Source organism: Lichenostomus cassidix, chromosome 4, assembly GCF_008360975.1.
Source record: "Lichenostomus cassidix isolate B80296 chromosome 4, HeHo_3.0, whole genome shotgun sequence".
Lineage (NCBI taxonomy): Eukaryota > Metazoa > Chordata > Aves > Passeriformes > Meliphagidae > Lichenostomus > Lichenostomus cassidix.
In genome coordinates this window covers 69,517,512-69,545,481 of record NC_139484.1, presented here as the reverse complement: position 1 = coordinate 69,545,481, position 27,970 = coordinate 69,517,512, and the positions used below count along the sequence as shown (strand labels likewise).

The following is a 27,970-nucleotide window of genomic DNA, read 5'->3' as shown; positions in this document are numbered from 1 at the left end:
TTATCTGTGGAATTAGTTCTTTTCAAGATGGGTAACATCAGGATGTAAAAGGAGCAAAGTTTTGGCTGATGTGAATCAGAATATTTCCAGCCAACTTATTTGCGGTAGCTTGAATTTTCTAGTTGGACATGTGGGTGCTTTTATTTTCTCTTTATTTTTCTCAGTCTCAGTCAAGCCAGGATTTTCTTCCCTATCTTTGAAGAGTTCCCATTGAAACTCCTTCAGTGGGAGGTAGATTTTATTTTGTTGCTCTGCAGTTGTTTATTTCTCATCAAAATTTGTTGTAAATGATACTACTTACAAATACTTGTCTTCTGTCATGGTTTCACAAGTTTTGCACTGAGCTCCATCATGTATCTATCACTTGTAAATTGAGCAAATATCTAAGAGGTTATTTGCCATAATATCTAAGCATTGTTGGTTTTGAAGAGAGGAGGGGCAAAACCAGGGTTGGGCATCTTGCTAGAAGACTCTTTGCAAAAGGAATGGACATGAGAAGGGCTGCCAGCATGGCTGAGGTCCTGTCTTTGAGGAGGCAACAGCAACATTGCTTGTGTGCTCAAGTAAACAGAGAGAAGGGAGAGGAACTGACTGCACTGGGTTAACACAAGAAAGAGAACTGCAGAAGGAATAGAGTGGCTTAATCTCAAGGAAAATATGGCTACAAGAATGACTTTTTATAAATATTGCGTGAATAATTGAATGCTGAAATTCATCAGAGTGGTGTTTGGAACAGACTCCTGGCTGAAGTAGCTTGAGCAGAAAATTTAAATTTTAAATTGGAGCTTGATGCATTTATGTGGATTATATGAGGTTTTTGCCTTCAGTGGTACTGTAGCAGTCTCCCCACAGAAAAGGAAAGTGTTTATGTTGGCTGTGGGGTATAGTGTTAACAAGCACTTGTTAACAACCCAAGTGATGATTTCCTCTGTTATCAAATGCAAACGTGCAGCTTTAAATGTGGAATTGTGATAAAAATAGCTCTGAAGCAATGAGTGTTACTTGAGGCAATTCAAAAGTCATCACTGCTTTTTGTATCAAGTGGGTTAAGCAGCCCTAAAGTGATTTTTTTAGCAACCTTTTGTTTGTCAAGCTCGGTGGAGGTGAAGCAGGAGGCGTGTTGGCAGCCCCAGGTGCAGTGCTGAGGGGCAGTGCTCAGCTCTGGCTGGGTTACTGCCTTAAGGCTGCTTGGCTGTTTCCTCTTCCTTCAGCTTTCCCAGGCTTTCTACTGGAAAGAGAAAGCTGAGGAAGTGCTGAGGATTGACAGTCTTCTCATTTCCTTCTAATACCTTTTCATGCCAGTTCTGTTAACTTACTCTCATAATTCGTTTGATCAACTGTTATTTATTCCTTAGTACCTTTCTGTTTCTGGTTTGTTGTTTGTTTGGTTTTTTTTTCACCACCTACTACAGTGTGCTTTCTTTCTCCTCCCCCCATCACTTGTGATCTTGTTTCAGGTTAAATTTCACCTCCTCTAGTAACACAAGCTCTTTAATCTCTTTCTCACCTTGTAAGCCATTCTCTGAAATAATTCTTGGGTTAGATTTGAACCTAGGAGGACAAGATTATACAGATAACCCAGATGAAATTATACTGTTAAAAATAGAATTATATTAAACAGTTCCTGTTGTTTCTGGAAATGTTTTGTCTGAAATATTGCAGAAATGCATTTACATTTTTTTCTGTGTCCTGTCATGTCGACATGAACTGGACAAATATGACTATATCCAATTTTTAAATTATAGTATAAAAGAGCAAATGCAACAAAAAATACAATCTAATAAAGATTGTAACACTTTTTTTTTTTTTAATCTGGGCATATAGAATTTTATCATAGTTGCCTCCAAAGGTACTAATTTTAAAATGTGTTTCTTTAGTATGCAATGTTTACCAAGAGTGGTTATTTGAAGGAGAAAAGCTGCACTTGTGACAACAGTCCTCTGCTGCAGTGACTGTATTGTCTTACTTGCTTTCCACAGTATTAATTCCCTCCCATCCAACAAATCCCAGCAATGCTTTTTATCCAAGATTCTGATTCTTATAAGTCATAATTCTGATTGTGACCTTCTGATTATAGGTCATAAGCTGTGAGAAACCACATCTGCTGTGTCCCCACCAAGGTTTGGGAAATTCCACAATGGAAAAGCAGGCTGGTGATCAGAGTACAGAGCACAATGCCTTCATGTGCTGGTGACCTGCCTCTCCCCAACACCCCAGCTGCTGAGAGCTCTGGGCTTATTTTCATGTGCTGGTATCTTGTATTCTGTAAGCCAGAGCCCTTAATTCTTCAGGGAGCCATGGCATCTGTAGATGACAACTTGGTGCAGGTCCACAGTTGTGCAATGATGTTATCTGCTGTAATGTGGGCACTGAATTATTGCTACTGGCCATATGATTATTTCATTCAGGCCATTTTTGGTTGTATAGCATGTGCAGCTTTCCATATGTCTGACTGAAGGAAAAAACAGATAATAAGGTAAGGATGAGCTATCTTAGACCTGTCACTTCTTCAAACACTGCCCTTCAGGTGTGTCTGTTCTCTCTGTTTCTGTGATTCTGCAATTGAATCACCCATCCCTTTCTTCCTGACAGATTGCTCCTGCAAAGCAAAGGCCAGTGCACTGTCAGCTTCCGTTTTCAAAGCTCAAGTTTACACTTACTGTCTTGGGGGAATGTTGTCTGGCCTGATTCTGGCATATTCCTTGTAACCTTATGTATCTCCCTAGTTTACTCATCTAGTTCCTCCTACATGTAATTCCTCCCAATGTAGTTCCTCCCCTGCTCCACAGCTTTTCCTTAGCATGGTAACATTTTTTAGATATTGTAACCCATCGGACTGTCTCTTCTACTGCTTTGTTTTGTTTAATGAAGGTGGGCTTTGTTCTTTACTTAAATTATAGAGAATGTAGCTAAACTAGTTAGTTAGAAAATACATTTACAGTTGTTACAATGTTCATGTTTTCAATAAACACTGAGCTTCAGTATCTCTTTCCTCTGCATATCCATACAAGAAAGGAGAGAAAAAAAATGTTTCATGGTGTGTATATGTATTGAGGACAGGTAAAGCTGAAACAATTGCCTGTTGCCATGCTTTCCTCAGGCTTCTGCTTTGAGCCCCCTTTCCTGTGTGGTGTGTGAGGCTTTGCCAAGCTGCAGTTGTTTTCCCTGGAGCTGACTCCAGTGGTGGCTGGTTCTGGCTGCTCCTCTGGCTGATCAGCTGTTTGCAATAGGTACACCAATGGAAAAACAGACAAATTTTTTTGTTTACCTTGGCAACCCAGTTTTATACGCTTCACGTGTTTCTAGGTCATGCTCCCAGGAGCTTGTCTAACCACATTGTTGCATTGTTTCATAGTGGATAGTATGTTACCCTAAAAACTTTGCTTTGCTCTCATCCAAAAACTTATCAGGGCAACACTTTCTGAATAAATCCTGTTACTGTGCAAGTGTTTCGGTGGGGGTGAGGGGGAATAAACTACACAGAAAAAATGTAGAATTCCTGATCTCTTAAATGTTGCAAGTAGATTTGGCCATCCTGTTTTAAAAGGAGTGTAATCAAGCAGTACAAGGTACAGCAGCAAGCAGAGATGATCAGATTTGGGAAGTGGCTTCTTGAGGAGAAAAGTCAGGGTTAAACAGCTCTTATGGGTAACCCCATGCTGGGGAAACACTCAAAGAAATACAAAACAAAGTACACCAGAGAAGATTCAGAATTTATCCTGAAGTGGCATGCTGTCTTTTCTAGACTCTTCTCAACCTTTCTTTAAAGACATTTGGAATTTGTTGCAACGCTGTTGTGTATGTGGTTACAGGTACAAATTTTATTAATTGGATGTTGTCCTTGTCATAGAAGATGCACGAATTAGTCTAATTACACCTTTTTGAGGATTTTTAGCAGTTTTAATGCAAATTTGGCTAGAGACTACCTGTTTTTAAAAAGGGATTTAGCTTGAAATAAGTTTGTGACACATGGTGACACTGGCCAAACTGTCCTCCCCATAAATCATTATTTTAGCAAAGAAATTCTGCTACTGATATAAATGCCGCAAATTGAGCTACATTTGGAAAAGGACCAATGAACTCCATAGACACTGTACTATATCTCTAGTAAGAAAACATCTCTGTGATGAGTCCCTTTCAAGTTAGTTTTTTACACAAATGAACCTTGCTGAGGAATAGTTGTGATAAAACTAAACACTTATATAGACACTGTGTTAAACTCTTATTTTCTTTACTAGACCTCTTGAAATTATGTATTTGATGTGATAGATAACTGTGTATTTAGGAAAGTTTATATAAGATAGCTGATCCTTCTTTCTAAGACTCTTGACTCAGAACCAAGGATCCTTAAAAACTGTCAATAAATTGTAAATGAATAGAGAAAATAATTCCAAATTGCTCTAGGGACCTGCAGTCTGCAGGTGGACACCAATGGAAAAATTATCTTTTGGAGATGCTCTTGAAATGAATCTGACACATTAGCATGATAACACAAAGTATGAATCAACCAGTTCCTTCATATTTTTAGCTGTATGTTTATCTTCTCCTTGAGCCATGGTAGTGATGATTGTTAAAGATACTCTTTTTTAAAATACAAGTGAGAATTTCAGAGTATAGAACAGAGCTCTTGTGACAATAAGAGACAGGTGAACTCTTGCAGCTGCATGCAGGACCTTGGAAATTAAAGCAGCTTCTGCCTTATGCTGTTTACAGAATATAAGAAGGTGCTTGTATTTTCCATTAGAGCAGGACAAATGCACCCATTAGTTTAGCGTTTTCTAGGATCACTTTAAATCTTAAAGTGTCCTGTTTGTGACAATTGCAAACATCTGGCTGCATAGAATGAAACAACCCTTAACATCTTTATTCTGCCTAGTTATAGTCCAAAAATATAATGAACTGAAGAAAAGTCTAGTTTTGAAGCCAGAAATTAGTGTAGCCCAGAGTCCAGTCCTGTTCAGTATCTCCATTAATGACCTGGATGATGGTAATGTCAGTGGAGCTGTTTGTATCCATAGAAATGTGCTGCTTTGTGGACCCTCACCAGTTCTTAGTGAGTTTTTAAAAGCAAAAGTTAGTGTAGGACTTGGGAAAAATAACATAGGAATTTGTTGTATCAGTTCTGGTTCCCAGTTGTGGGGGGTTTTGATAAGGATTTGTCCAAGTTTAGAACAAGAGTTTGAGGAGGTGGTCTCATAGTACTCCTGGAAATCATTCTGCTATGGAGTCAGGCTTGCAAAAGGTGACTGTGAGTTACCCTGGTCCCTGCAGTTCACAGGACTGCTGAGCTTGTGCAATGTCTCTTAAAAACACAGGAGCAAAGCTGCTTTTTATTCTTGTAGTAAAATGCAATAACTGTGAATGAAAAGATAAAGCCTTCCCTGAAGACTTCTAAAACTTCTGCTAAGGATACAGGAGACACATTGGTGCTTGTAAGTGGCTGCTCAAATCCTTAAGGGGATGATATTACTAAGGATAACTCAGAGAAACACCCTGACAAAGAAAGGAACTTCTGAACTCAGTCTTCAGCAGGTGTTTGATTTCTGCCTGCACTTCCTGCAAACTGGTACCAGACACACCAATTAAGGCTTGCTTGAGGCAGTGAGTTTGAAGATGGCAATCCTTTTCCAAATATTTTCAGGGTTCTTTTCCTTTCTAGAAATGGAATATTTACATCCTCTTTTCACAGTAACACATAAGGCACAAAGTCTCTTCCTGCTGAAGCTATTTCCAAGTCCTTTATCAAGACACAGACACTTCATTACAAGCTGTTGAGTTGCTCATCAGGGACTGGAAGGTCACCTCACCCAGGAGCTGGTTGATCCAGCCAAGGGAAGGTGCTGTGCAGGCATCAGGCACAGCCTTGGTGCTGCTGATAAAGGTGCAGAATGCTGCCAGGACCCTCTGGGTCATGGTATATTCATAGTTCAATAATACCCATGGGAAGAGGTCTCCTCTGTTATACCAGCCCTGTTGGGGACATGTGGTGCATGTTGATATATTTCTAACGGAGACATTAAGTGAGGTATTTTGTGGATCAGCTGAGATTATGTATTTACTGGAGATTATAAATCCACTTTTTATTGGTTTCCCAAGACAGATACAACGGTATTTATTCATCCCTCTTCTGTACAGAACTAGTTAAGTAATGCATGGGAAAACAGCTGCGTGTCTTCATATTTGCAAATGAGTTTCAGTCCATTAAAGTTGTGCTGTGAGGCTTCAATTCCCAGAGTTTTAACAACACATGGCTGATTGGCCATATGTAATATTGAAATGTTGTAGTTTTGCATTTGGGAAAGAGAACATCCTGCAGGAGAGGATTTGTCTGAAAGTGGAAGTGTGGCTTTAGAGCAAGAGCACTATGGAGATAGAGATATAATTTGGACTAAGCAATGAATAGAAGACTTAAAGGCAGAGTGTGTAATGTTGGGTTGGAAGTGAGGACTGCTACTCATAGACAGTGAGACAGTGCTCACCTGACTCTTGAGAAGATTTTTGTGTACTGTTCTCTGCCTAATTCTCAGTTAGAAAAGCAGCAGACAAACTTTCTTGGAAAGATGTCCTTCAACAAATGTGAAGGAAAGACATCAAAACACTATGGAAGCAGATGGCAGTTGCTTATGATTTGCCAGAAATTTTTCTCCTTATCCACTGAAACACAGTTAACACATGTAATTGAACTTAGAGCATTTGTTTATACTGACATTTAAAGTATGACTTTCTGCTACTTTATTACTCTTAAAAAGGTGAGTTTTTCTCTTACTGTAGCTGACCTAGTAAGAAGCAATGTCTGTCTACAAAACTCATCCTGTGTAAGTTGGACTCTGCTTCAGATGTTTACAAGCAAGTAAACACTTCAGATTGCCTGTTTCCTTAGTGCTTGAGTATTTGATAATATTTACAAATCCGTTATTAAGGAATAAATCTAAAACAATTTACTGTGACTTTCTTCCAAGTGTGTTTCACACACGGGGGAGACAACTCTTTAAAGCTCTTTGAAGGTTCTGGATGATTAACATTTCAGTTTTGCTTTCCATTATACTTTGTAAAACTATCCATTATTGCAAATTCATGTCCTAATATGTAAATTTGTCCTTTACAAATTAGATATTAATGCTGTGGTAAGTTGGTCAAGCACTGTAGGATAGCATGCAGTCATCATACTGAGTAGGAGGCTGTGTTTTCTAGACTTGAATGTCTTTGCTTTTGAAACTGCTGGCAAAAGGAAGAAAATGAGAGATATATTCTTGATTAGTATTTTGAGGGATTTTTTTTTAACTGGAAGTAAATGTCAAATTAAAATCAGTTGGCAATATTTTTTTTTAAATCTAAACCAGATTTGTTGTCATTAAAATATGTTAAGATTAAATATTCAACCATTTCAGCTGTTTTTAAAACAACAAACATGCTTTGGGTATTTTTACATTTATTTTTCTCTTAACATTGACATAACTTAGTCTAACTTTTGTAACTTCAGTTTGGCAAAATACAGTCAAATAAAATAGATTTACATCATATACAATTTCTAGATGCCTTGGAGCACTTCTCTTCATCTCCTGCTGCAGTCCCAAAAGGATGCAGGTCTCTGGAGTTCTATGTATTGCATCTGCCAGTCCCACAGGGACATCTGAGGCACCCAAGGCCATCAGAATGATAGCATGTGCTCATGTTTGAAGAACTGAATCTTATCCTCCTCAATTATTTTAATTTACTATTTTATATTTTGTTATTTATGGAAGTTAGACTGAGTCTAAATGCATCACTGAAAGGAAGTTCTGTCAGAAATTTAGCCGAGCTCCAGCATACCTCTAATATTTCTTCCTAGAGAACCTCAAGTATATATGCTGTCTGTTGATAGTAATCCTGTTTGAATGCTCACCACTTCCCATTGCTTTTCTCTGAAATTTTTACTTCTCTTGGAGATGAATAAGCAATGAAGATAAATTATGGCATATAAGTATGCAGTAAAAAGCTAGTTGTTACTCCAGTAAAAAGTTGGACAAAAAACCATCTGGGGAAGTTGTAACAGATAGTTTAATTCTCTCTCTCAATATGTACGTGATCTAACATGCAATTTAGTGAAGAGGAAATCATGGGACTCAGACACCAGACACTCTCAAGGCTGTTTTAAGTTCTGATCCACAGGCCATTTACTCAGCAACAAGAATCTCCTGCTGACTTCTGTGAATTTTACATCAGACTTGTACAGCCTTGAGTCTGGTAGCTTTTTGTACTGATTATTTCCTGGGAAGATACTGATACTAGGTAATCTTCTTGTCAGAGCTATACCTGTAGCAGTGACCTGTAAAAATGCACATCTGTGTGGGTGCAGAACAGAGGTGAAATACACATATTATCTGGGTAGACTCTGTTTTAGGCAGGAAGGTAAGCAATTTGTAGCTTTGTTATTGAAACACATTTGGACAAAGTGGGTTACAGAAATGGTCAGGCAAAGAGAAAATTGTGTCCAGGAGGGATGTGGCTGTGAGATTAGCATCCTCTGCAGCCAGAGGAGGTTGTAGAGCAATGTTTGGAGTGGTACAAGGAAGATAGGAGGAAGGCACCTCTTCTGCACCTTACTTGCTCCAAAGCCTGAGATGTAGAAGTTCTCTTTTCTCAGCTGCCCCGTGATCATTACCACTGTGCCATACCCTTGACTAAAGGAAGAAAAGACAGTTCTAATGCTAAGAAATTAGTTCCATCTCAGTGCTTTTTCAGTCCTTGGCCCCAGGCCAGCATGGTTGTCCTTTACTTTTAGGAGTGTTTTATGTGGCATGGTAGCAGATTAACAGAGAAATGCTGAACTTGTGCAGCATTCTCTTATGCATGCCTAAGTAAATTTATCCAGTTTATTCTGAGCAGGGATGCTTTTTTTTTGGTTTGTTTTTTTTTTTTTTGTGTGGCAAATGGAATATTTCTGATATGCATTTTTTGTGCCAAGTCTCTATGAGAGAGGACAAAATTCAGTTGCTTGAATATAATCACATAGGATCATCTCGATGCCCTGTGGTACCTTAGATGTCCCTGTGGGACTGGCAGATGTGACACAGAGAATCACTGAGACCTGCATCCTTTTGCAGCTGCAGCAGGACAGTGAGGCAAGATGCTTCAGGGCATCTGAAAATTGGACTAGATGTAATTCTTTTTGTCTGTGTGTGTGATTATGCTTTGCCAAACTAAAATGTTTAAAGTGTTCCCACTTTTTAAAGAAACATGAAAAAGAAGAGACTACCAAATCACTCTTTCCTGGATATTTTGAGTATCTTGCATTGGATACCAGAGGCTTTTGTCTCTTTGTTCCCCACATACAAAATGGGTAAAAAATATGTCATTTTACATAAGAAAATTATAAAAAATGGTAATTTCTGTTCATAAGTTGTTCAGTGCTGTAGTAAACCCATCACAAATTCGTCTCCAAAGGATTAATTCCAGAGTTAATACTTAAACAATGACTATTTAATAGTGACTGGTAAATAGACCTGCTCACTGAGAGATCACAGTTCATCCTGTGCACTGAATGTTAAAAAGGGGGAATGAGTATTTATTTTCATACCATCTCCTGCACATTTCCTGCAGTAGAGGTAGCCAAGCCCTTGACAGTCCTGTGAGGCAGTGTGGTGGTTACACAGGGATGTAGAGCAGGGCTGGGATCCCCTGGGCAGTGCCCTGTGCTAGCCCACGTCCAGCTGAGTTTAGGAGGAGCTGCTCGGGGTGTGGGCATTACCCTGTGGCTCTAGAATGGACAGGAGACAGGATGTGGGAACCTTGCCCAGGAGCAGTTGGGGTCAGGATGCTCCACAGGACATGGGGATCTCCACTGCACAGAAACCCAAACTCAGGGCAGAGAGCAAACATGGAGCCTGACTGTGCAGGAGTGCTTGATACTCAGTTGGGAACGGGGAGTGGGATCCATGTCCAGATTATTCTTTTAAAATAAATAAAATCTATTTATTAAACTGAAAGATGAGAGGTTTAGCATAGATGTTAGGAAGAAATCCTTCACTGTGAGAGCGGTGAGACACTGGACCAGATGCCCAGAGAAGCTGTGGATTCTCCAGCTCTGGGAGAGTTCAAGTCCAGGCTGGATGGGGCTCAGAGCAACCTGGGACAGTGGAAAGTGTCCCTGTCCATGGCAGGGGATTAGAACAAGGTGGTCTTTGAGATCCCTTCCAACCCAAACCATTCTATGTTTCTCTGTTTCTGTGAAATTATTTAGAGAGAAACACAGTGAGTGAAGCCTGTCACAGTTGCATGTTTCCTTACTCAGTCTTTTCAATCCTGTTATCCATCTCATAGTGAGATATTTAATTGGTTGCAATGGATCTTTCAAAAATGAGTGTCCATGTCCTGGGCAGTAGAGCACTTCTTTCCTCCTCTGTTGCATGATGCTGTCAACAATTCAGTTCTTCCTTAAAAATGTATCTATGTTTATATTGTTAACCTGTTCTGTGTTGAGAGTGTCTTCACATTTTATCAAAATCTTCCTAATTGCTGAAAATATTAAATATAACTGGTACTTAAATAGGTTATCAAGTTTGATATGGATAGTTCAGCTGTCAGCAGTGCCTGTTGACATTTCCCCACACTGCTTTCTTTTCCACCTTTTGATGGTTACAGTAAGTTCCATTTTCTACATTTTAGCTGATGATTTCTGAAATGGCAACATTTTCTTTACTGCATTCCAGTGCACCTTAGTCCTGATAAATCCATGCCATGCTTTATCCCCCTCCCTTCCACCCAATCTTCTGTCTGCAGCTTTGCACTTTATTATATCAACCTCTGAATGAATCTGTGGTTGTCAAACTTGCTCTACTATTTAACTGTCTTTTGTAAATACATCAAAGCCAGGTTTTTCATTCTCCAGCCGAAGCAAATATCCATGATGTGACAGTTTAAAATTAAAATTTTACCATCTTGACATGTTATTTGTACCAGTTCTGAGCAGGTGATGAATCAGGTCCCTGTAATTAAAATATTTAATGCTCCTTTAAGTTTTTCCTGAGATAAAATGGGATGTAGTTGTTTTCATTTCTCCCAGCAGTGTCTGTGTGCTTCTCCTTACTGCTGACAATTGGGGCAAGGTGTTTTAAGTGTCTTCTAAGTCATCTGCACTTTTTGCCCTTAGCTTATTACTGCTTCTGAGCACTGTCCCAGTATATGTATTGTTCTATTCCTTCTTAAAGAGGTTATGAAACTCTCCTTTTCCCTGCTTCTGTTAGTTCTCTTTATAGAGTCTAGTTCAGTCTGATTTCCAGCAATTTTAATGAATCCTTTAAACTTATTCTAGTTCTACAATTTCTTTCCTGTAACGGGATGAAGTTGTTAAAATTGTATAATATAAACCAGGAGAAAAGCAAGTAGAACACTCACTCCATAACATTGAATGGACATGAAATGTTTTGAAATGGATGGACAAGTTTCTACTGGCTTCAGTGACTTTTTGATCAATTCATGCCAAAATGGCAAGTGGGAGCATATTATGTGTGTTTACCTTCATGTTTTAGAAGTTAAGATGATAAAAAGTAACACAGAAATCTTTAACAGATGAAATAAAGGAATCTTGGTGTCTTACATGGTGAAAATAGAGAACTTTTCATTGTAGTAGCAGGGTTTATTATTTATTGTGAAGGGTAAGTTCAGAGTCTTGTTCATAACTTTTTCAAAATAACACTTTTGGAAGAGTTATTTGAGATAAATGTGACCAACTGATAAACCATACATATCATACGAGATAAACCATACAAGTCGTACAAGAGACTTTAAAAGGACTGTATGCTTATTCCATGGAAGTCTCCATAGGTGGGCAAAATGTTGATAATAACAGTATTCAAAGAATACTTTTTTACCTTTAAAAGTGTCTTTGACATTGTGGGGAAAAAAACTGCAGAAAATATGGTGTGCTGATCAAGAATAAGATTTGTGTCTGGAAGAGTTGCTAAAAATTCTAACAGACTATAAACTTTTTTGTATGGTACATAGCATGTGTGTTTATTATTCCAGGCAGATATGGAGGGGAGGTGACAAGTTATACTGCCTGTTTTCCTGTTATTCTTTACAAACCAGTACCCACATTCATTATGTGATTATTGACTGGTTTTAAAGTCTTAACCTTAGTTTTCTAGTTTTTACAATAAGATCCAGGGTTATTTGTTTATAAACTGTATCAACCACTTTTGATTCACCTATATTACATTAAGTTTTCCACTCAATTTTATTGAAAAGTAGAAAAAATGAATGAAGAAAGAGGATCTTGAAGCCTTCATGGTAATGCAGGCTCTTAGGATAACTGATTATCTCAAGCTTTAAATTGTTTGAAAAAACACTTCAAGTTGTTTTCCAATCCCAGGAGAATTTTTTAATAACACCTCTCTCACTTAAAAGGGCAAGTGCAAAGTTTGATTAGGAGATATCCCATCCATTCTTTCTGGGGGTTACTCAGTTATCTTGGGTCCCATTCCAGGTTTGGGGCACGGATTACACCCCATACCATGCAGCACATGGTGGTTTAGGCCTTGCTGAAGAGGAAGAATGTCAAATAAAAACTGTCAACAGAAAATAGTTTGGGGACTTAGCCCTTTAGTAAGGTGATCTCAATGGGAGGTGTTCCAACTGCTTACCAAGCTCAGGAGGAACACATCACTCTGGAGATGGACACAACGCTTTGAAAGATGAAAAATTACAGTGTTCCCCATCAAAGCTATTTTTCTTCCAAGTCTCACTGTGTTAGAGCATTACTGACTCATGTTTCATCCATTTGCAGGAGTCTCGGTGGCCTTTCTTATTCGGAGCAATCATTGTTCCATCACTGGTACAAGTCGTGATTCTGCCTTTCCTTCCCGAAAGCCCTCGCTACCTCCTGCTTGAAAAGCACAACACCAGCCAGGCAGAAAAAGGTATGATGTGTTACTTTCTTGCTACAAAGGGTGTTTACTGTAGGCATGCAGGCTGGAGATACCTGATTCTGATACCACACTAAAAGCAGGATGTTCCAATAGGAGAGGCTCTCTTGGCGATAATTTTTCTTTTTTGTTTGTGTGTGTAAATATAACTGCAGCTTTGAAGTTTTTATAAATTAAATTCTCCAGCAAGCTAACCTCTATAGCATTACACAGGGTGATACAGACCTAACCAAATCATCCTGCTGTTGTGTGCCAGCTGCTCTATGCAGGGTTCATTTGGAAGTAAAAGTTGGTTTCAGTCATTGTGACTCTGCCTTATCCACAGTCTTTGCACTTTGACTAATAAAACCACTGCTTCTGCTTTTTTCCCAGTAGTCACTGTGTTTGATCCTGTGCTTCTGTAACTCAATACCTTTTGTAGATCTTATAAAAACCCCATAAGTCTGTTTAACTGAAAATTTCCAGTGCTTCCATATTGCTTCAGCTCCACAGACACAGAATATTTTGTTCTTACTTTAGGTTCCAGGTATAAAGCAATTTGCTTATGTGGTAGAAGCTGCTGTATTCTCCACCCCAGTAAATTTACTATGGTCCCAATACAGCTGAGAGAATGTTGAAAATTTGGTTTTGTTATTATAAGGACACATTAAATACAGGAGGGTATAAAGAAGGAGTCTGATTATAATACCAAAATACCAAACATAACTGCTTTACAAATTATTCTTAAAAACTTTGAATACAGCCCTTAACATTTTCAGTCATGAACTAGTTGATTGCAAGATTATTTGTAAAGTATCAACACTTGAAACATAATTTTAATAATCTTTTAGCATGGAATTAATGCAACTTTATCTTGTTTCTTCTATTATGAAATTAAAAACCAGCCTTTTTTGTTCTGGAGAGCCCTCTGAAAGAGAAATGGCACACTAATGATGGCACAACTCCCATGTTGTCTCAGTTTGGTGTTGAATGAAGAATTCTATAAATGTTGGAGCCTCAGACATTTAGGGATACAGTTCAATGCTTAAAAAAAAAAATCACAAAAGCAACGAGGCTTTGGGGAGAGTTTTTTAGCTCCACAGAGTCAGCAGAGTCTGAGGAGGCAGAGAACCCATTTTCCAAGGACCATGGAGGAAAGGGCTGCCCTGCCAGCTGTGCTCAGAGCACCCAGCAGGGATGCCAACCCAGCTTGGGTTGGCTGTTTGGTGGAAACTTCTGCAGCACCATGGCTGGGCAGGGAAGACATGCCTTTGGGTGCCAAGTTTAAACTGGCTCCTTTCTGCCTGATAAAATTGTAGATATATTTCCAGAGCTATGGCTGGCAGAGAGTCTGCATCTGCAATGTTATTGCATAATGTCACACTTGTTATGAGGAGCTATTGAAAATCCTGCTACAGTACCTGGAAACCTTAGCAATGACAGTGAAACTGGACCTCTTATAGGTACAGATTGAAAATTGTAAAAAAATGGCAGTAAAATAACACCACCTCCCTAGAAATTCACACCATTTCCTGGTGCTGGTAATGGGCCAACTGCAGTCTGGGATGTTTTCAGCATACATGTGCTGAAAATAATTTGAAGTCTAATCCAGAGGCACTGGAGGTAGATTTTGGAGTAGAAGGCATCAGGAGTTGGTTGTTGAAGGGGAAATGAGCTTTAGCAGTTGGGTTGCTGATTACACAAAAATGGCTTTCATGAGCCACCTTAAGGACTATAAATTTAGATACTCTGAGAAAAAAGAGATAACTGATATAAAAAGTTTTTCAAAGGAACTGCTTATCAATATATGCTTTTGGATTTTATTGATTCTAAAAGAAAGGAGTCAATTCTGAGGTATGTTGTAGTACACAGTGTAACTCGTTTTGAGTGTAGTCTACAGTGGAATTCACAAAAATGGAGGGTGAATCAACAATCAAGACAAATCATCTGGATATTCTGCTGATTTTATCAGCAGAAATGGGGGAGGAAAAGTCTAAGTATTAGGGAGACTGGAGGAGTTGTGATTTATTAAAATGCCCTTCTGCTTGTAAGTCATATAATGACAAAGAGGAATTCTTAATTTTAATGATGACTACAGTAATGCTTTTGAATTATTTGCCTCTTAGCTTAAATCTGCATATTAATATTGGAAATTTGCAACTCTTTCTACTGACTTAATCCTTTTTCTTTCCCTTAATGGATCAGGGCTATCCATGCAAACATGTATTTCACTGTGGATTATACCTTGTCAGAGAAATATAAAACTGTAATTTGTAAAAGGTCTGCTGTATTTAAAGCAGATGACTAGGTTAGTCTTTTTGAAATACTCCAAAGTGTGCATGTATGTCAAAGCTCCTAAAATGGTGCTGACAACATTAATCTTCTTAATTGTTTTAGAGCAATAATATCCAGTGAGACAATGTAGGTCACTGAGTTTCCACAAAGTTTTGCCCCTGCCTTCATCCCCTCCTTTTCTTCTCTGTCTCAGGAGATAACCAGACTATAAATACCAAAATATAAGCAGACTCAATCTCTTTTCTGGCAGATGTCTTTAAGGGGCAAATAAGAGACTGAGAGAAGGAGAAAAACCAAAACATGTTGTGTAAACAATGAAAAAATGAAGGAATGGGTTTAGAGGAGAGAGGCATCAGGTGCAAGCCTAAACCATACCACCATGAGAGAAGCTCTCCTTTGGGGCACAGGAGCAGAACTGAACTATATCTCATATTCCTGTCTCCCTGCTGAATGCAGGAGAGCTGATTTGTGTGCTGTGGGGAGAGAACAGTCCAGTGGAACAGCAACATAATCTGTAAAACTGCTTTGCCAAGAAACTAAGTCTGGTAATGAAGCAAGGGCAGAACCAGCCCAGCTCCTCTCCCAGGTCCCACAACTAATATTCTTCTCATTTTATAAGAATAAAAGGGAGGAAAATGCCTAAAATTTAACTGATGTGATCCTTCTTCATTATCATGGCCAGACAGCAGAGGAGAAGAGAAGGAACGGTTGAAGAGAAGGATTTTGGAAGGAGATTGTGGGAATGAAGAGTGACAGGGATAGAAACAGGAAGAAAAAGAAAAACCTTCTGCTACAATTTCATTAGACAGTTTACCATCCAAGTTCTAGGACAGTAGGACAGGGATTTTACATTTGCTGCCTATAATGCACCCTTGATCTCAGAGTATCTCAATGATGTAATATAAATAAAATCAGTAGTAGTGATAAAATGGAACATTTGTTATGACTGACAACACTGGTTATAAAGACCTCCAGTTGGAGAGCTGAGGTTTGTTTTTTAAAGGGCACTGTTACAAGGAGGAACCTTGCATTTTCTATGCAGCTACAATAGCAGCTCATGTAAATCAGTAATGGAATTCAGCTGGTATTCCAGCTTGCCAGGGAACAAGAATATTGTTTTGTCCTAAGGGTCAAACAACTTGGATAAAATGTCACAGCAACACCTGTTGGTGACATACAAAATCTGTCCATCTAGTATGTTCAGTCATACATTAAAACTCCCACGGTAATGAAAAAAAATTACAATAAGTATAACTAGAAGTGTAGAATTAAATTTTTAGAAAGATGGATTAGTAGCTTTTCATGTGATAAAAGAGCAAGGCCAGTCCTGATTTAAAAAAGCAGGTAGCTAATTTTTTACAAGCCCTTCAGGGGACCCACATGGTCAGGAGAGCTATTGAGCCCAAAGTTACAGCAGTAACAAGTTACTGTAAATCCAGTGATTAAAATGAAGTTATTATGACTGACAACAAGGACGTATATGATTTATTTTTGATTCTCTGTGGGTTTTGTATGTCTGTAAGCATTATAAACTATTTTTATTTGAAAGAAAGAGACAACCATGACTACTACACTTGCTGGTTTATGGTAAAACTTAATCTCAGATGTTTATTTTTATTTCTAAAGGATAAACCCAAACTACCTGTGACCACTTCTCTCTTTTTCTGCACCTCTTGCCTGGTGCTGGCTTTATTCTGTAAACCACACAATAGCATTTTGATCCTTTAAAATTTCTTCTCAAAGTTTACATGCTAATTCTGTCTGTATGATAACAATTTCTTTCTTTGCACAATTCTAAAGTACTGCAGTGGTAAAAGAATTAGTAATTCCCCATACAGCTGAGTCATTGAGTGTCCATCTTCAGTTAATTTAAAGGCCTGATTAGTTTTAAAAATGGTACCAAACTGGGTTTTCTCAGATCTTTGAAGCTCTTTCAGATACTTCACTTTTACTTAGCTGAGATGAATAAAAACTGGTGGTGCAAATGGAAGGGTTTATTGACTTCTTTCCCCTTGACTGCAACCATCCAGTTCTTTCTCCTTTTATAAAGGCAGCATTCCAACTTTTGAAAGATGAGCTTCTATAACCTTCTGATCCAAGAGAATTAAATAGGAATCTGGAAAGGCTTAAAAGTCTCTAGAACTGCAACTCCTTAGATGGTTTTAAGTGTTACAGGAAAATAAGGTTTCCCTACAGACAAGCAGCCAGTCACGGAGGGAAATGAGTCATTGCAGCGAGGAGAGGAACGACTGCTGGGCTTCTCAGTGCCAGTAATGCAGGGATTTAGAATGTAAAACTAATACATTGAATATCACACATTGAAACACTTCTAAGTTTTCCCACCTTCCTGCTAATGCAGAATTTATTTCCACATTAATTATGTATAAAATTGGGATTCTTATGGTACTGAAAAACTGGTAATGGAAGAAAATAAAGACATTGAGTAGTAGGAAAATGTTTTCCCAAGAAGATTGGGTGATGTCTATTCAAAATTGTGCATGTACAGCTAGCAATTTCTTAACTTGACTTCTTGGCAATTTTAAGTATCCATCAAAGTTGTCCAGTGGCATTTACATCTTTTTACTTAATGCCATGGAGGAAAGAAAAAGAAAACAGATGTCTATGTTTTTCCTGCCTTGTACTTGGCAATTTTGGTAATTGCAGTTCTTTAGTTCCTGGTCCCTCTAGAAATACAGCAAGCTCCCTTGTGCAGAAAACACAGATTGCCATCTTTTTACTTGACTGCACCTATATTTTTGACTTGTGTGCCCTAAAGTAATGCTGAGGATTCTAAGGACAGGGAAAATAAAGAAAACTGTGCACTGACCTAAAGGTGCTGCACTGATAAACCAGGTGCTTAAAAATCTGAGAGAACCCTTTCAAGGAAGGCTATGGTGATATATGTCTGGTTGTTCTCATCTTTACCTGAATTTTTCTCTGTTAATGAGAATATAGTACTGAGGAGATTCTAATTTCAACATGAGACATTGACTTTAACATACCATAGGCATGCATTTTGCATGTTCTAATTTCTTATCACTGTCTTTGAATATGTCACACCCATTAAAATGAGTGTTTAGTGTTATTTATTTAAAAATGGGCAATGGCAAAGGACAAAAATGAGCAGGTCAAAGTTTCAGTTCTGCAGTCTGAATTTGTTAATTCATTTCTGATTGTACAGCCTGTGTGAAAAGATAAATTTTGTGCTGCTTCTGAGAGATTTAAAAATTCTGACCTCTCCTCTCACAAGAGAGAAACTGGTTATCAGAATATATGAATGCTATGAATTGACTCAACACCCAGAGGTGGTTCATTCCTCCAAAAAAGTTTCCTTCTTGTTAAGCAGAATCATTCAGGGCCCATTAAAATGCATTAGAAGTGCTAAGTGCCTCAGAAAATCTTGGCCCAGAGCTCAAGTTAGTTCCCTGTACCTTCAGACTGGGAGCCAGGCAGAATGCTCTGCCTTGTGCATTCAGCAAAGTGACAGAGAGGGATGCTCTGGGGAGGCCACCAGTTCATTTGTGTGACCTATCCCTCACAACATTGAAATGCCACTAATTGGCCTTTTCACAAGATAAAATTTTGTAACTTCAAAATCTAAACAGAGTCTGGAGGTATTGGACATGACTAGTCAACATCTCTAGTTTTCTTGACCATCCAAGTGCTTTTCATGATCCAATGGTATGCAAACACACTGAAATATGTTATTTATAGCCAGTGCTATGCAAAGCTGTGGGTAAGAAAAATTGATTTGGCTCTTAGGCGAACAAAATGAACTTACTCATTTAATAAAAATGACAATTTTAAGTGACCTGCTGTGTAAAGGATGGTTTTGAGTGTTAGCATCCTACTGGGTTTCAAAGCCTTGTTGCAGGGGTGTGTGTAATGTCATTGTTTCTCTGCAGTCATTCCAAGATGATGAACATTTTAAACATCTCTTAAAATGCCAACCCCTGGGGTATGTTCATTAGACTTAGACAAAAGCATCAACCTGCATAGACAGGGTCTGTAAAACAAGGTTGGTGGAGACACATCATGCCCATTAGGAGGGATCTGTTTGTATCTTGAAGGAGGTGTGGGATGGAAAGCCTGTATTATTCACAGTGGAAGGGTATTTCAGTAAGCTATCAAGGTGCAATATAAATGCTGTGTTTCTGGGGAGATGAGGTTGGTTGGTTGCTTACATTGGCCATGTAAATTTGTTCCCATGTCTCCAGCATTTAGATATAAAGTCTTGAACTGCTCAGGGTAATTCTTTCTAATATTAATCATCTTGACAAAATGAATTCTTGTCTACATGCTAATAAAAATGGGAGGTAAAATGAAGAATAAGTAGTACTTATTCCTCTCAAATATCTGCCTTTTCTTGGTTTACCAGACCTACATACAATTTTACGTTCTATTACTTCTCTATCCAATCTTTCTCCAGCAATGAAGTCAGCTCTATTGCTGGGCTGCAGAAGTAGCCAAGTCAAATAATGTTCAGAGCTGCTTTGGTATTAAATATTTTCAAGTCACACATGGTTTTCACTCTGCATTGCACCTTAGGCTATATTATATATGAAATAATGTAGGAGAGAACTTGCAGGGAACTAAATAATTTATATTTCTGATGCAGTTTCTGAGACCAATAGCAGGGATTAGCCAAATCACATCCAGAGCAGACTGATATCATTGGCAGAACAATAATTAAGTTGCAGCCCATGTATGTCTCCAGTTTGTGCCACACATCTTCATTTTGAAGAAGCAAGTTTATTGTAAATGCACACAGTGCCCAGTGTCTGGCCTAAAGCACGTGTCCTCTCTTTGTAGCATTTCAGAGATTCCTTGGGAAAGACGATGTGTCTCATGAAATAGAAGAAGTCCTGGCAGAGTCTCGAGTCCAAAGGAACACCAAGCTGGTGTCGATCCTCCAGCTGCTGAGGCTGCGCGCTGTGCGATGGCAGATCGTGACCGTGGTTGTCACCATGGGCTGCTACCAGCTCTGTGGGCTAAACGCTGTGAGTGTCCCTCCTCAGCCATGGCACCTCCTGGGCTGCTCCTTTTCCTTGTAACAGGTTTGGGCTAGACCATTCAACAACTTCTACAACTTTCCCTTTTTGGCTGTTTCTTATCGGTAATGATTCTGTGACAGCAGCATGTGGGAAGATCCACAGAGTTCTGTACTGTTCTGAGGGTTTTTAAACAAAAAAAGTGTTAGGGAAGCCACGTTGTGTTAACTTTGAAGGAATACATGAAAAGGTAGAAGAGAACAGCAAAGAAAGAGTGTGCAGCCTTCACTTCTGATGCTCAGATTCTCTGTTTCTGGATATAATGTTTCAGTAGACATTTCAGGTTGGATTGGTTCCATTCAGTACTTAGAGAAGTCAGCAAAACTTTGTATAAGTGAGTTTAAGAGGTCACACTGCACATTTGATTTTTTTTTGTTGCTTCAATGTTCCTGTGTTGGAAAGTGAAGCAAAAGAGGAAAAAGACATAAAACAGTCAATAACAAATCTGATTGACTATTAATTCATCCGAGGCTAATGGATATTAGAAGTCTCCTTTTGCATCTGTCTGAGCCCATATGAGAGAGTCACAGGACAGTTTAGGTTGGAAGATCCATCCACCTGCTCCAAGCCCCTGCCTAGAGCAGGACTGACTTCAGGGTTGGCTCAGGCTGCTGAGGGCTTTTTGCATTTGAGTTTTAAACATATCCAAGGGTGAAGAGTCCATAACCTCCCTGGGCAACCTCTGCCAGGTGTTAACACCCTTACACTGGGAAAAGTGTTTTCTTTACACCCAGCCAGAGCCACCCTTGCTGCAGCTTGTGGCATCTGACTTGGGTGCTTTAAGCTGCAGAAAACAAATATTCTCATGAAGAACCTCAAAGGGAAAGGGGGTTTTTCACAGTTCAAAGGCATTACCTGCTTGTATAAATGAAAAGCAATATTCTTGCTGCTGCAAGGAACTCTCACTGTGCTCTGCAGCACACTCCAGCTAGATTTTCCCCCCAGGACTAATAAGTCTGTGTGCTTTGGTATCTATGAACACTGGCTCAGGCTTCTCTCAGGTATCTCTATAGCTTAGAAACTTCAAATACAAACTCATTTGTCCAAGACCATTAAAAAGATTAATGCAATTAAAACTCTGGTATCTAAAAGCTTTTTACAAAATACTAGGAGGGAATTAGAAGATTTTTTTCATCCTGTGGGGTAAACAATAATAACATTTTTATATTTTTTTCTTCTAATGGTGTTTTCTTCTAAGGGTAGGTTTTCAGTGCAAATAACAGGTTATTTTATTCATTATTGTGGATACACATTTGAGAAAAAAATCCCAGAATTATCTTGTCATCCAGTCTTCCTAAGATTTATCAACATGTAAGCAAAATAAAATGACAGTTTTAGTAATAAACAGACTGTGCAAATAACGGAGCACATTGCCTATCAGGGGAAATGGAAGAGTTTTGTGACTTTGAGGATATTTAATAGCTGATAGAAATTGTCCAATATTCTGTGGCAAAACAAAGCCACACTCCCATGGTTTGAGTGAGGGTGTGGGGAGATAGTCAGACATGTCCAGTCCAAAATAAATGCCAATTATTTAAAAGTGTCATTGGGTGGCCACTTTCTGAAAATATGCCCCAGAAACACTGTTTTTCTCAGGAAACATGTGTGTTGATTTGGCTATTTCAAGCCTTTTGTTTTTTATTATTGCTTTGTTTCTTCTCCCATGCAATGCACTAAACATGAAAAAAAATATTATTCACACAAAAATTGTGATATGAAATGGATTATTTAAGCAGTTGTTAGGAACAGCTAATAGTAAAACCAAGAAAATGAAAAGAGAGGTCAACAGAAATAGCTGGATGACTTGGTTAAGAAACCAGGCATCAAAAACTTGTCTCTTTTGTTTGGCTTTCCTGGCTGATGCTGCTCAAGTTGCCTGAAGCTCCAAGAAGGGAGGACAGGTCCAGGTGTGACAGGTACTGGTGCACCTGGGTCTTGGTTTGCCTGAGTGCATCTGAACCAAGTGCTGGGTGTGAGGCAGCAGCAGCCAGGTTTGGCTGGCAGGGAAAGCTCCTTCTCACTCATTTGCTTTGTCTGCAGTGCCCTGTTAGACAGTCTGGTCTTTTCACCACTACCATCTGGACAGGGCATATGGGAAGGTTGGGATTCCTTCAGGCGAGAATCTCAGGTCGTTCTCCAGGGAAATTGCCAACTGGCAGACTTCTGTAATCATCCTGCTGGTATCTAAGAACACTTGCTTCCTTCTAAGGCTTTTACTTCAAATAAAAACTTGTTTTGCTTTAAAACAGTACATGTGTTTGTTTCCACATGGAACAGAAGTTGTGGTGAAGCGATGATCATGTAAATGTTTTCAATTATAACAAAATACCAGACAGTCTGACCTAAATTGACATAAATAAATGATTTTGTATTACTCTCTTTTACTCTGTTAACATTTATCTCATACATATAAGCCATAATAAATTTATTTACCTTCACCATTTTATCTCAGTTCTAAAGAAGTTACAAAATTACAGTAAGTTTTCACTGGTGAAGTTTATCCTTTTTCATATCAAGGAATATACTGTACTGCATATTGCTTTAAGGGAGTCTGTCCCAAAGTGGGATCCCTAGGCTTCTGAAAGCTCTGTCCTTAAGGCTGTGTTATGAATGGAAAAAATTATGCTGGTGATGGATCTGGGGAAAATTACATGTTTTCATTAGGCAAAAGATCTGTCATGGTGTGCAGCTCACAGCTGGTGTGCAAAACACCAGATAGTGTAGGAAGGGGTGAGTGTGCAGTGCTCCACACAGCCTGTGACTCTGCTGTTACCCTTTTAGTTTTAGAGCCTTCTGCACCATTTTCCACAGCTCTTTCATTCAAAAACTTATCTAATCTTTAGCTAATTTTGTTAGCTGTTGAAATCATTAGCTAACAAAAACCATGTTAGAAAAATAACTTAAGTGAAATTAGAAAAGTGATCATTAGCTTGGTAAGTATGCCTAGTGAATTTGCCAATGTTTTTTCTCTCTTTAATGGCACACAGGCTGAAAAAATTCACTTTTTTGTTTTCAAAAATGTAAATCTTATTTATTTTTATCCTAATTTATTTTTGTGCTGCTACAGAGAATAATAAGTCTGTGAATCTCATCCTGAATTTTGCTCTGCCAGTTTTTTAATCTTACCATTAGTGGTCTGTCACGCTCTCTTGTGAAACCAGTTGTGAAATGTTCGTGCTACATTTTGGCAAATTTCATTCACTACTTAACTGCTTTAGTGGCTCTTTGGCCTCTTCTCTTTTAAATTGTGCATACTTGTAATATCTCTGTCATTTTTAGAATGTGAGTTGAATTTCCTTATTTGGCCTGGGACAAGCAGCTTTGCTGAAGGGCTAGTTGGGAATTTAGAATTTTTTTTTTTACAGAACTGCTGAGTTAGTTTTTGACAAACAGATGTAGCATGTGCATAATATGCTGGCAGGCATCAGGGTTTTCCTCATGCAATCATAACACTTCCATCCATCTGATAAGCCTCATATTTAGGCTCATATTTAACACCCTGTTAGGGGTTGTACCATAGACAGTATATGGGAAAAAATATCATTTCTACTTTGATGCTCAGTGCCAACATTATCTAGGGCTTTGAGTTTTGTTGTCACAGATAAATTACCTGTGGTTTAGAATTTTATTTTCTTTAGATAACCAGTTGTTTCAACTATTTTTCATTTTCTCTAGTAAATCAATTCTCTTTTGTCTCCACTTCTTGCATGCTTTTGGCAGCCAAAATCTTTGCCTTTCCTGTCACCTTGAGTCAAACATAAATCTTATATGGCTTTTGAAGATAGTTGATGTGAATGGGGCTCTGATGCTTACCAGACCTGCTGTTTTAGAATGTTGCCACAATATATTCTCTACCTGGATATTGTCACTGCTGGATATGGTTTTACTGACCAAATATGATTGACTTCCTCTAAGCTATACAACCTGTGTTTCTGTCCATTAGTGACAGCTATTTCTAGCCTATGATTAATTTCATTCCAAAAACAGCTTTTTAACTTTCACCAAGAAATTCTCATCTTAAAAGTAGCTTTTTTGTTTTCTGTGGATAATAAAGAGAGATCAGAGAGATGGCTTGACTGCAGATGTCCACACTCCAGTAAGGTTAAAGCAGAAATACACCTCACACCTTCTGTCCAAAACTATCTGCTTCTTCAGTGCCTCTCAACACCTCTTTCCTGTTTTCTCCTCTGTTGTTGCACACTATTGAAGTATTCCATAAAGCTACATGAACCTGCTTTTCAGCCCCATGGAACCTATTTGTATCCTTGTGTTCAAGCTTAAAGTGAGTTTCTTTGATTTACTCCTAAAGTGAATTAAGCTAAATCGAGTTAAAGGTGTTTGTAATTCTGCTCAGGTCTGCAAGTGGAACTGCAGCAGCCTTGTGCCTAATCCACCTGGAATTTGCACCTTCCCTTCATTTGCTGTCCTGTCCCACACTCAGTCATTTGGGAGTGCTCAGAGTTTTAGCAAGTCTGGCCTCGGGCAAATTAGATGGTTGAAGTGAATACCAATATATTGTATTTCAATCTATAAAGAATAATAGCTCATTTTATTCTCTCTGATACAGATCTGGTACTACACAAACAACATCTTTAGTGGAGCTGGGATCAACCGTGAAACAATTCCTTATGTTACACTAAGTACTGGTGCTGTTGAGACTCTGGCTGCTGTTTTTTCTGTAAGTATGGTTATAAAAATCCATTAGCATACTTGATATTTAAATTACTGGTTTGATTTTCTTGATCAGGTTGAAATGTGAAAAGAATAGTATGTTCTATGATGTTTGTGAATTTCCACAAAACTGTTTTTGGCTAAATCATTTTTTAAATTTTATTTTATTAAAAGACATTGATTTTATGATCTTTTTTACAGGTAGAAATAGAGAAATATGAAAGTCCCTGCCTCTTAGGTTTTCTTCTTTGTGATACTGCACACATACTTCTTTGTTTAAGATACATGGGAAAATAATAATGATAATTCTGCCACTGCATTAAGTGAAGGATACACCTCTTTTATGTGAAAACAGATAATAATACATGGAGATGATTCCATGATATTAAAGCCATTCTATAAATAGGTTCTGTCATCTTCTGAATTCCTTCTGTGCTGTCAGTTTGTGGGGCTTATTCAGAGCACACTCTTAATACATAATCAGATGGATGTGTGTGCTTTGGCTCCTGGTATGTGTGGTAACTTTTTGTACTCAAGAGGAGGTTTTTAAATACATTTTCTATTAATGCTACCTGCTGTGCTTCTGGAAATGCTGAGGTGTTGATATCTCTGCTCCCTTACAATTTCTCAATTCAATACCTGCTGCTTTTTAGCCTTAATTTAATTTCCTTAATCTTCATAAAGGTTTCATTGCTGCTGTTTAAAGGAACAACAACATGTATTTAGTTTTTCAGTTGAAGGCTTTGTAGCTTATTTATTCAAGTAATTTCTTTTCAAGTTTTTCAAGCCTAGCACTAAGGCAAGGGATTTCTCCCTCTCCCAACCTCTCCCAATGTCTCCTTTTGCCATTTTTTAAAACATCTCTTTTACAGCCTTAAATGTTAAGTCAGGTGCAAGCCTTTGGTACTAGTCAGGAAAGAAACAGAAGAAAGCAAGAAGAGAACTTAATTTTCCTGATTTACTAGCTTTTTGTGTTTACTAGCAGAAACTAGGCTTTACTGACAATAAATCCCAGGATTTCAGTAGAGGTAATCAGTTGTAGAGGTATAGTTTCTGTCCTCATAAATGCAACAGCTATTGGAGAGGTCCACTAGAAATCATGTAGCAGCTGTGATCATTATGCTTGAATTAGGTGGCCATGAGACTCTGAGCCTCAATAACAATACTTGGGGGTTGATGAGTTCCATTGATGAGATTCATATGAATGGTAAAGGGAAACAGTGAAATAGATCTATTTCACAGAGAAGCAAAGTACTGTCTAGGAGAGAAAATATTGAAACTGTGAAAAATTTTGAAAGTCTCCCTTTAAAGTGTGTCTTGGGAGCAGCAGCACAACTGTGATAATGTTGATGTGGTCCATGAGGAAACACAATTAGTATTCCATCCTTTCTGTAGCTCTGTATTGCCTCAAATCACTTGGTGTGCCTGCCTGTAGCATGCTTTGCCTACAGCTCCCTTTCTCTTCCTCTTGAACAAAAGCCATATACACAAGACATTGAAAGATGAAACTTGTGCATCATCATTTTCTTTTCCTTCATATAATTTGGCAGCAACTCCCACTTACACCAACACTCCCTGATTTACTTTATGAAATATGTGGGTTGTGGCATTGCATACTTGATGCCCTAGGTTTCTCTCTAGGGAGATAATATAAGCTTTCTATATATATTTTTTTTGGTTAATTGTAAAGAATTCCACCCATTGTACTGAACACAGATTTGATTTAGAGGACTGGCTAGACAATAACTTTTAAGCGAGGGTGTCCATTAACTTCAGTTTGCTTCTGAAGTTTTGTATCCTCTGGAATTAAATACTAAATAGATTTACTATTCATAGACATGTTACAGCAATAAGTTACCTAACCTGATGGAATTCTTTGAAGCTGGATGGCATATACCTAAATAGTTCCATGTTTATTATAAGTCTGTTCTATAACTTCTGAGGTAAGAGCATACCACACACTTAGTTATTCTTCAGTAAGATTGATTACTGTTGATATTTTCAAATTTTTAGTAATTGAGATTAATTTTAGTTGTTGTCTTACTCTTAGTGGGCAGATAGAACAATTTTCCAGCAACTTTCTTTAGCAATGCAGCAGGGTGAATGGAAAGGGAGGCAGAAGTAAATGTCTGAGAAGATTCCTTCCCTCCTCCATGAAGCTATCATAGAATAAAAGGGAATGTTATTCAAATTAAGCATCCTACATCCAATTTTGCCATCTGCAGCACCACATTTGGTTTTCTTGTAATGTTCACAGACAGAGACTAGCTGTGACTATATTGAGAAGACTGTGCCCTAAGTATTTCCCATAGGATGATGCATTAAGGTGTTACTAAAAGCCTGTGACAGAGACAAGCTGGGTGAAGCCTGCAGTGGTTTAAAATACATTGCAGTACTAGGCCATAAAAGGATGTAGAAATCCTCTGCAGTATCACACAGAAATCAGGGAAGCCAAGCTTCTTTAGCTAGATGATGATATTCTGCTTCAAGGTGTCATGGAAAAGGGTTCTTAGATTTGTTGTGTGTTTCTTTTAGTGTTAATAGATCTTAACATAGAAGGAGAGGTTCCCTGCTTAGGGCATGGCACACCTTAAATCAAAGGTATTCCAGACACTTCCATAAGAATTCCCATGTCCAACACATTTCCTCCATGGTTTCTAAAGGATGATGCAAGATATCTCCACTGAAACTCTGGCTCCACTGGGATCAGTACAGAAAGAAATATGTTTCAGTAAGAGCCAGTCCATGATTTCTTTCCAGCAAGTGAAAAGAAATGGAGTGACAAACACTAGAATCTCAAGGGTTCCTATGAAGTTATGTTAGAATCTGATTTTTAGCAAGACCTTTAGTGAGGTCCCACGTGACATTGTTCACACTAAGTCAGAACCAGCCTTCACCCATTATTCCCAGTAGGATGTAAGTAGAGAGGGCAAGAATGGAGGAAACATGGCATTTCCCCCTCTTTCTCCCCTCACCCTGCCAAGTTGTTGCTCAAGGATTATCAGAATTTGAAGGTAATATCTTCATCTATAATGGCCCAGATGGAGCCAGCAGCAGAAAAGAGATTGGGCG

At 38.4% G+C, this 27,970-nt stretch overlaps 1 protein-coding gene across 6 annotated transcripts in view; it reads left to right on the top strand.

Moving 5' to 3' along the window:
- Window positions 1-27,970, top strand: part of SLC2A9 (solute carrier family 2 member 9) — a 105,167-nt gene that overhangs the window by 40,930 nt on the left and 36,267 nt on the right. For all 6 annotated transcript variants that reach the window (XM_085059813.1, XM_085059814.1, XM_085059812.1 and 3 more), the window contains 3 exons: window positions 12,764-12,896; window positions 19,989-20,176; window positions 24,795-24,905. In XM_085059813.1, the coding sequence (XP_084915939.1) occupies window positions 12,764-12,896; window positions 19,989-20,176; window positions 24,795-24,905 (432 nt within the window). The remainder of the gene's footprint in view (window positions 1-12,763; window positions 12,897-19,988; window positions 20,177-24,794; window positions 24,906-27,970) is intronic.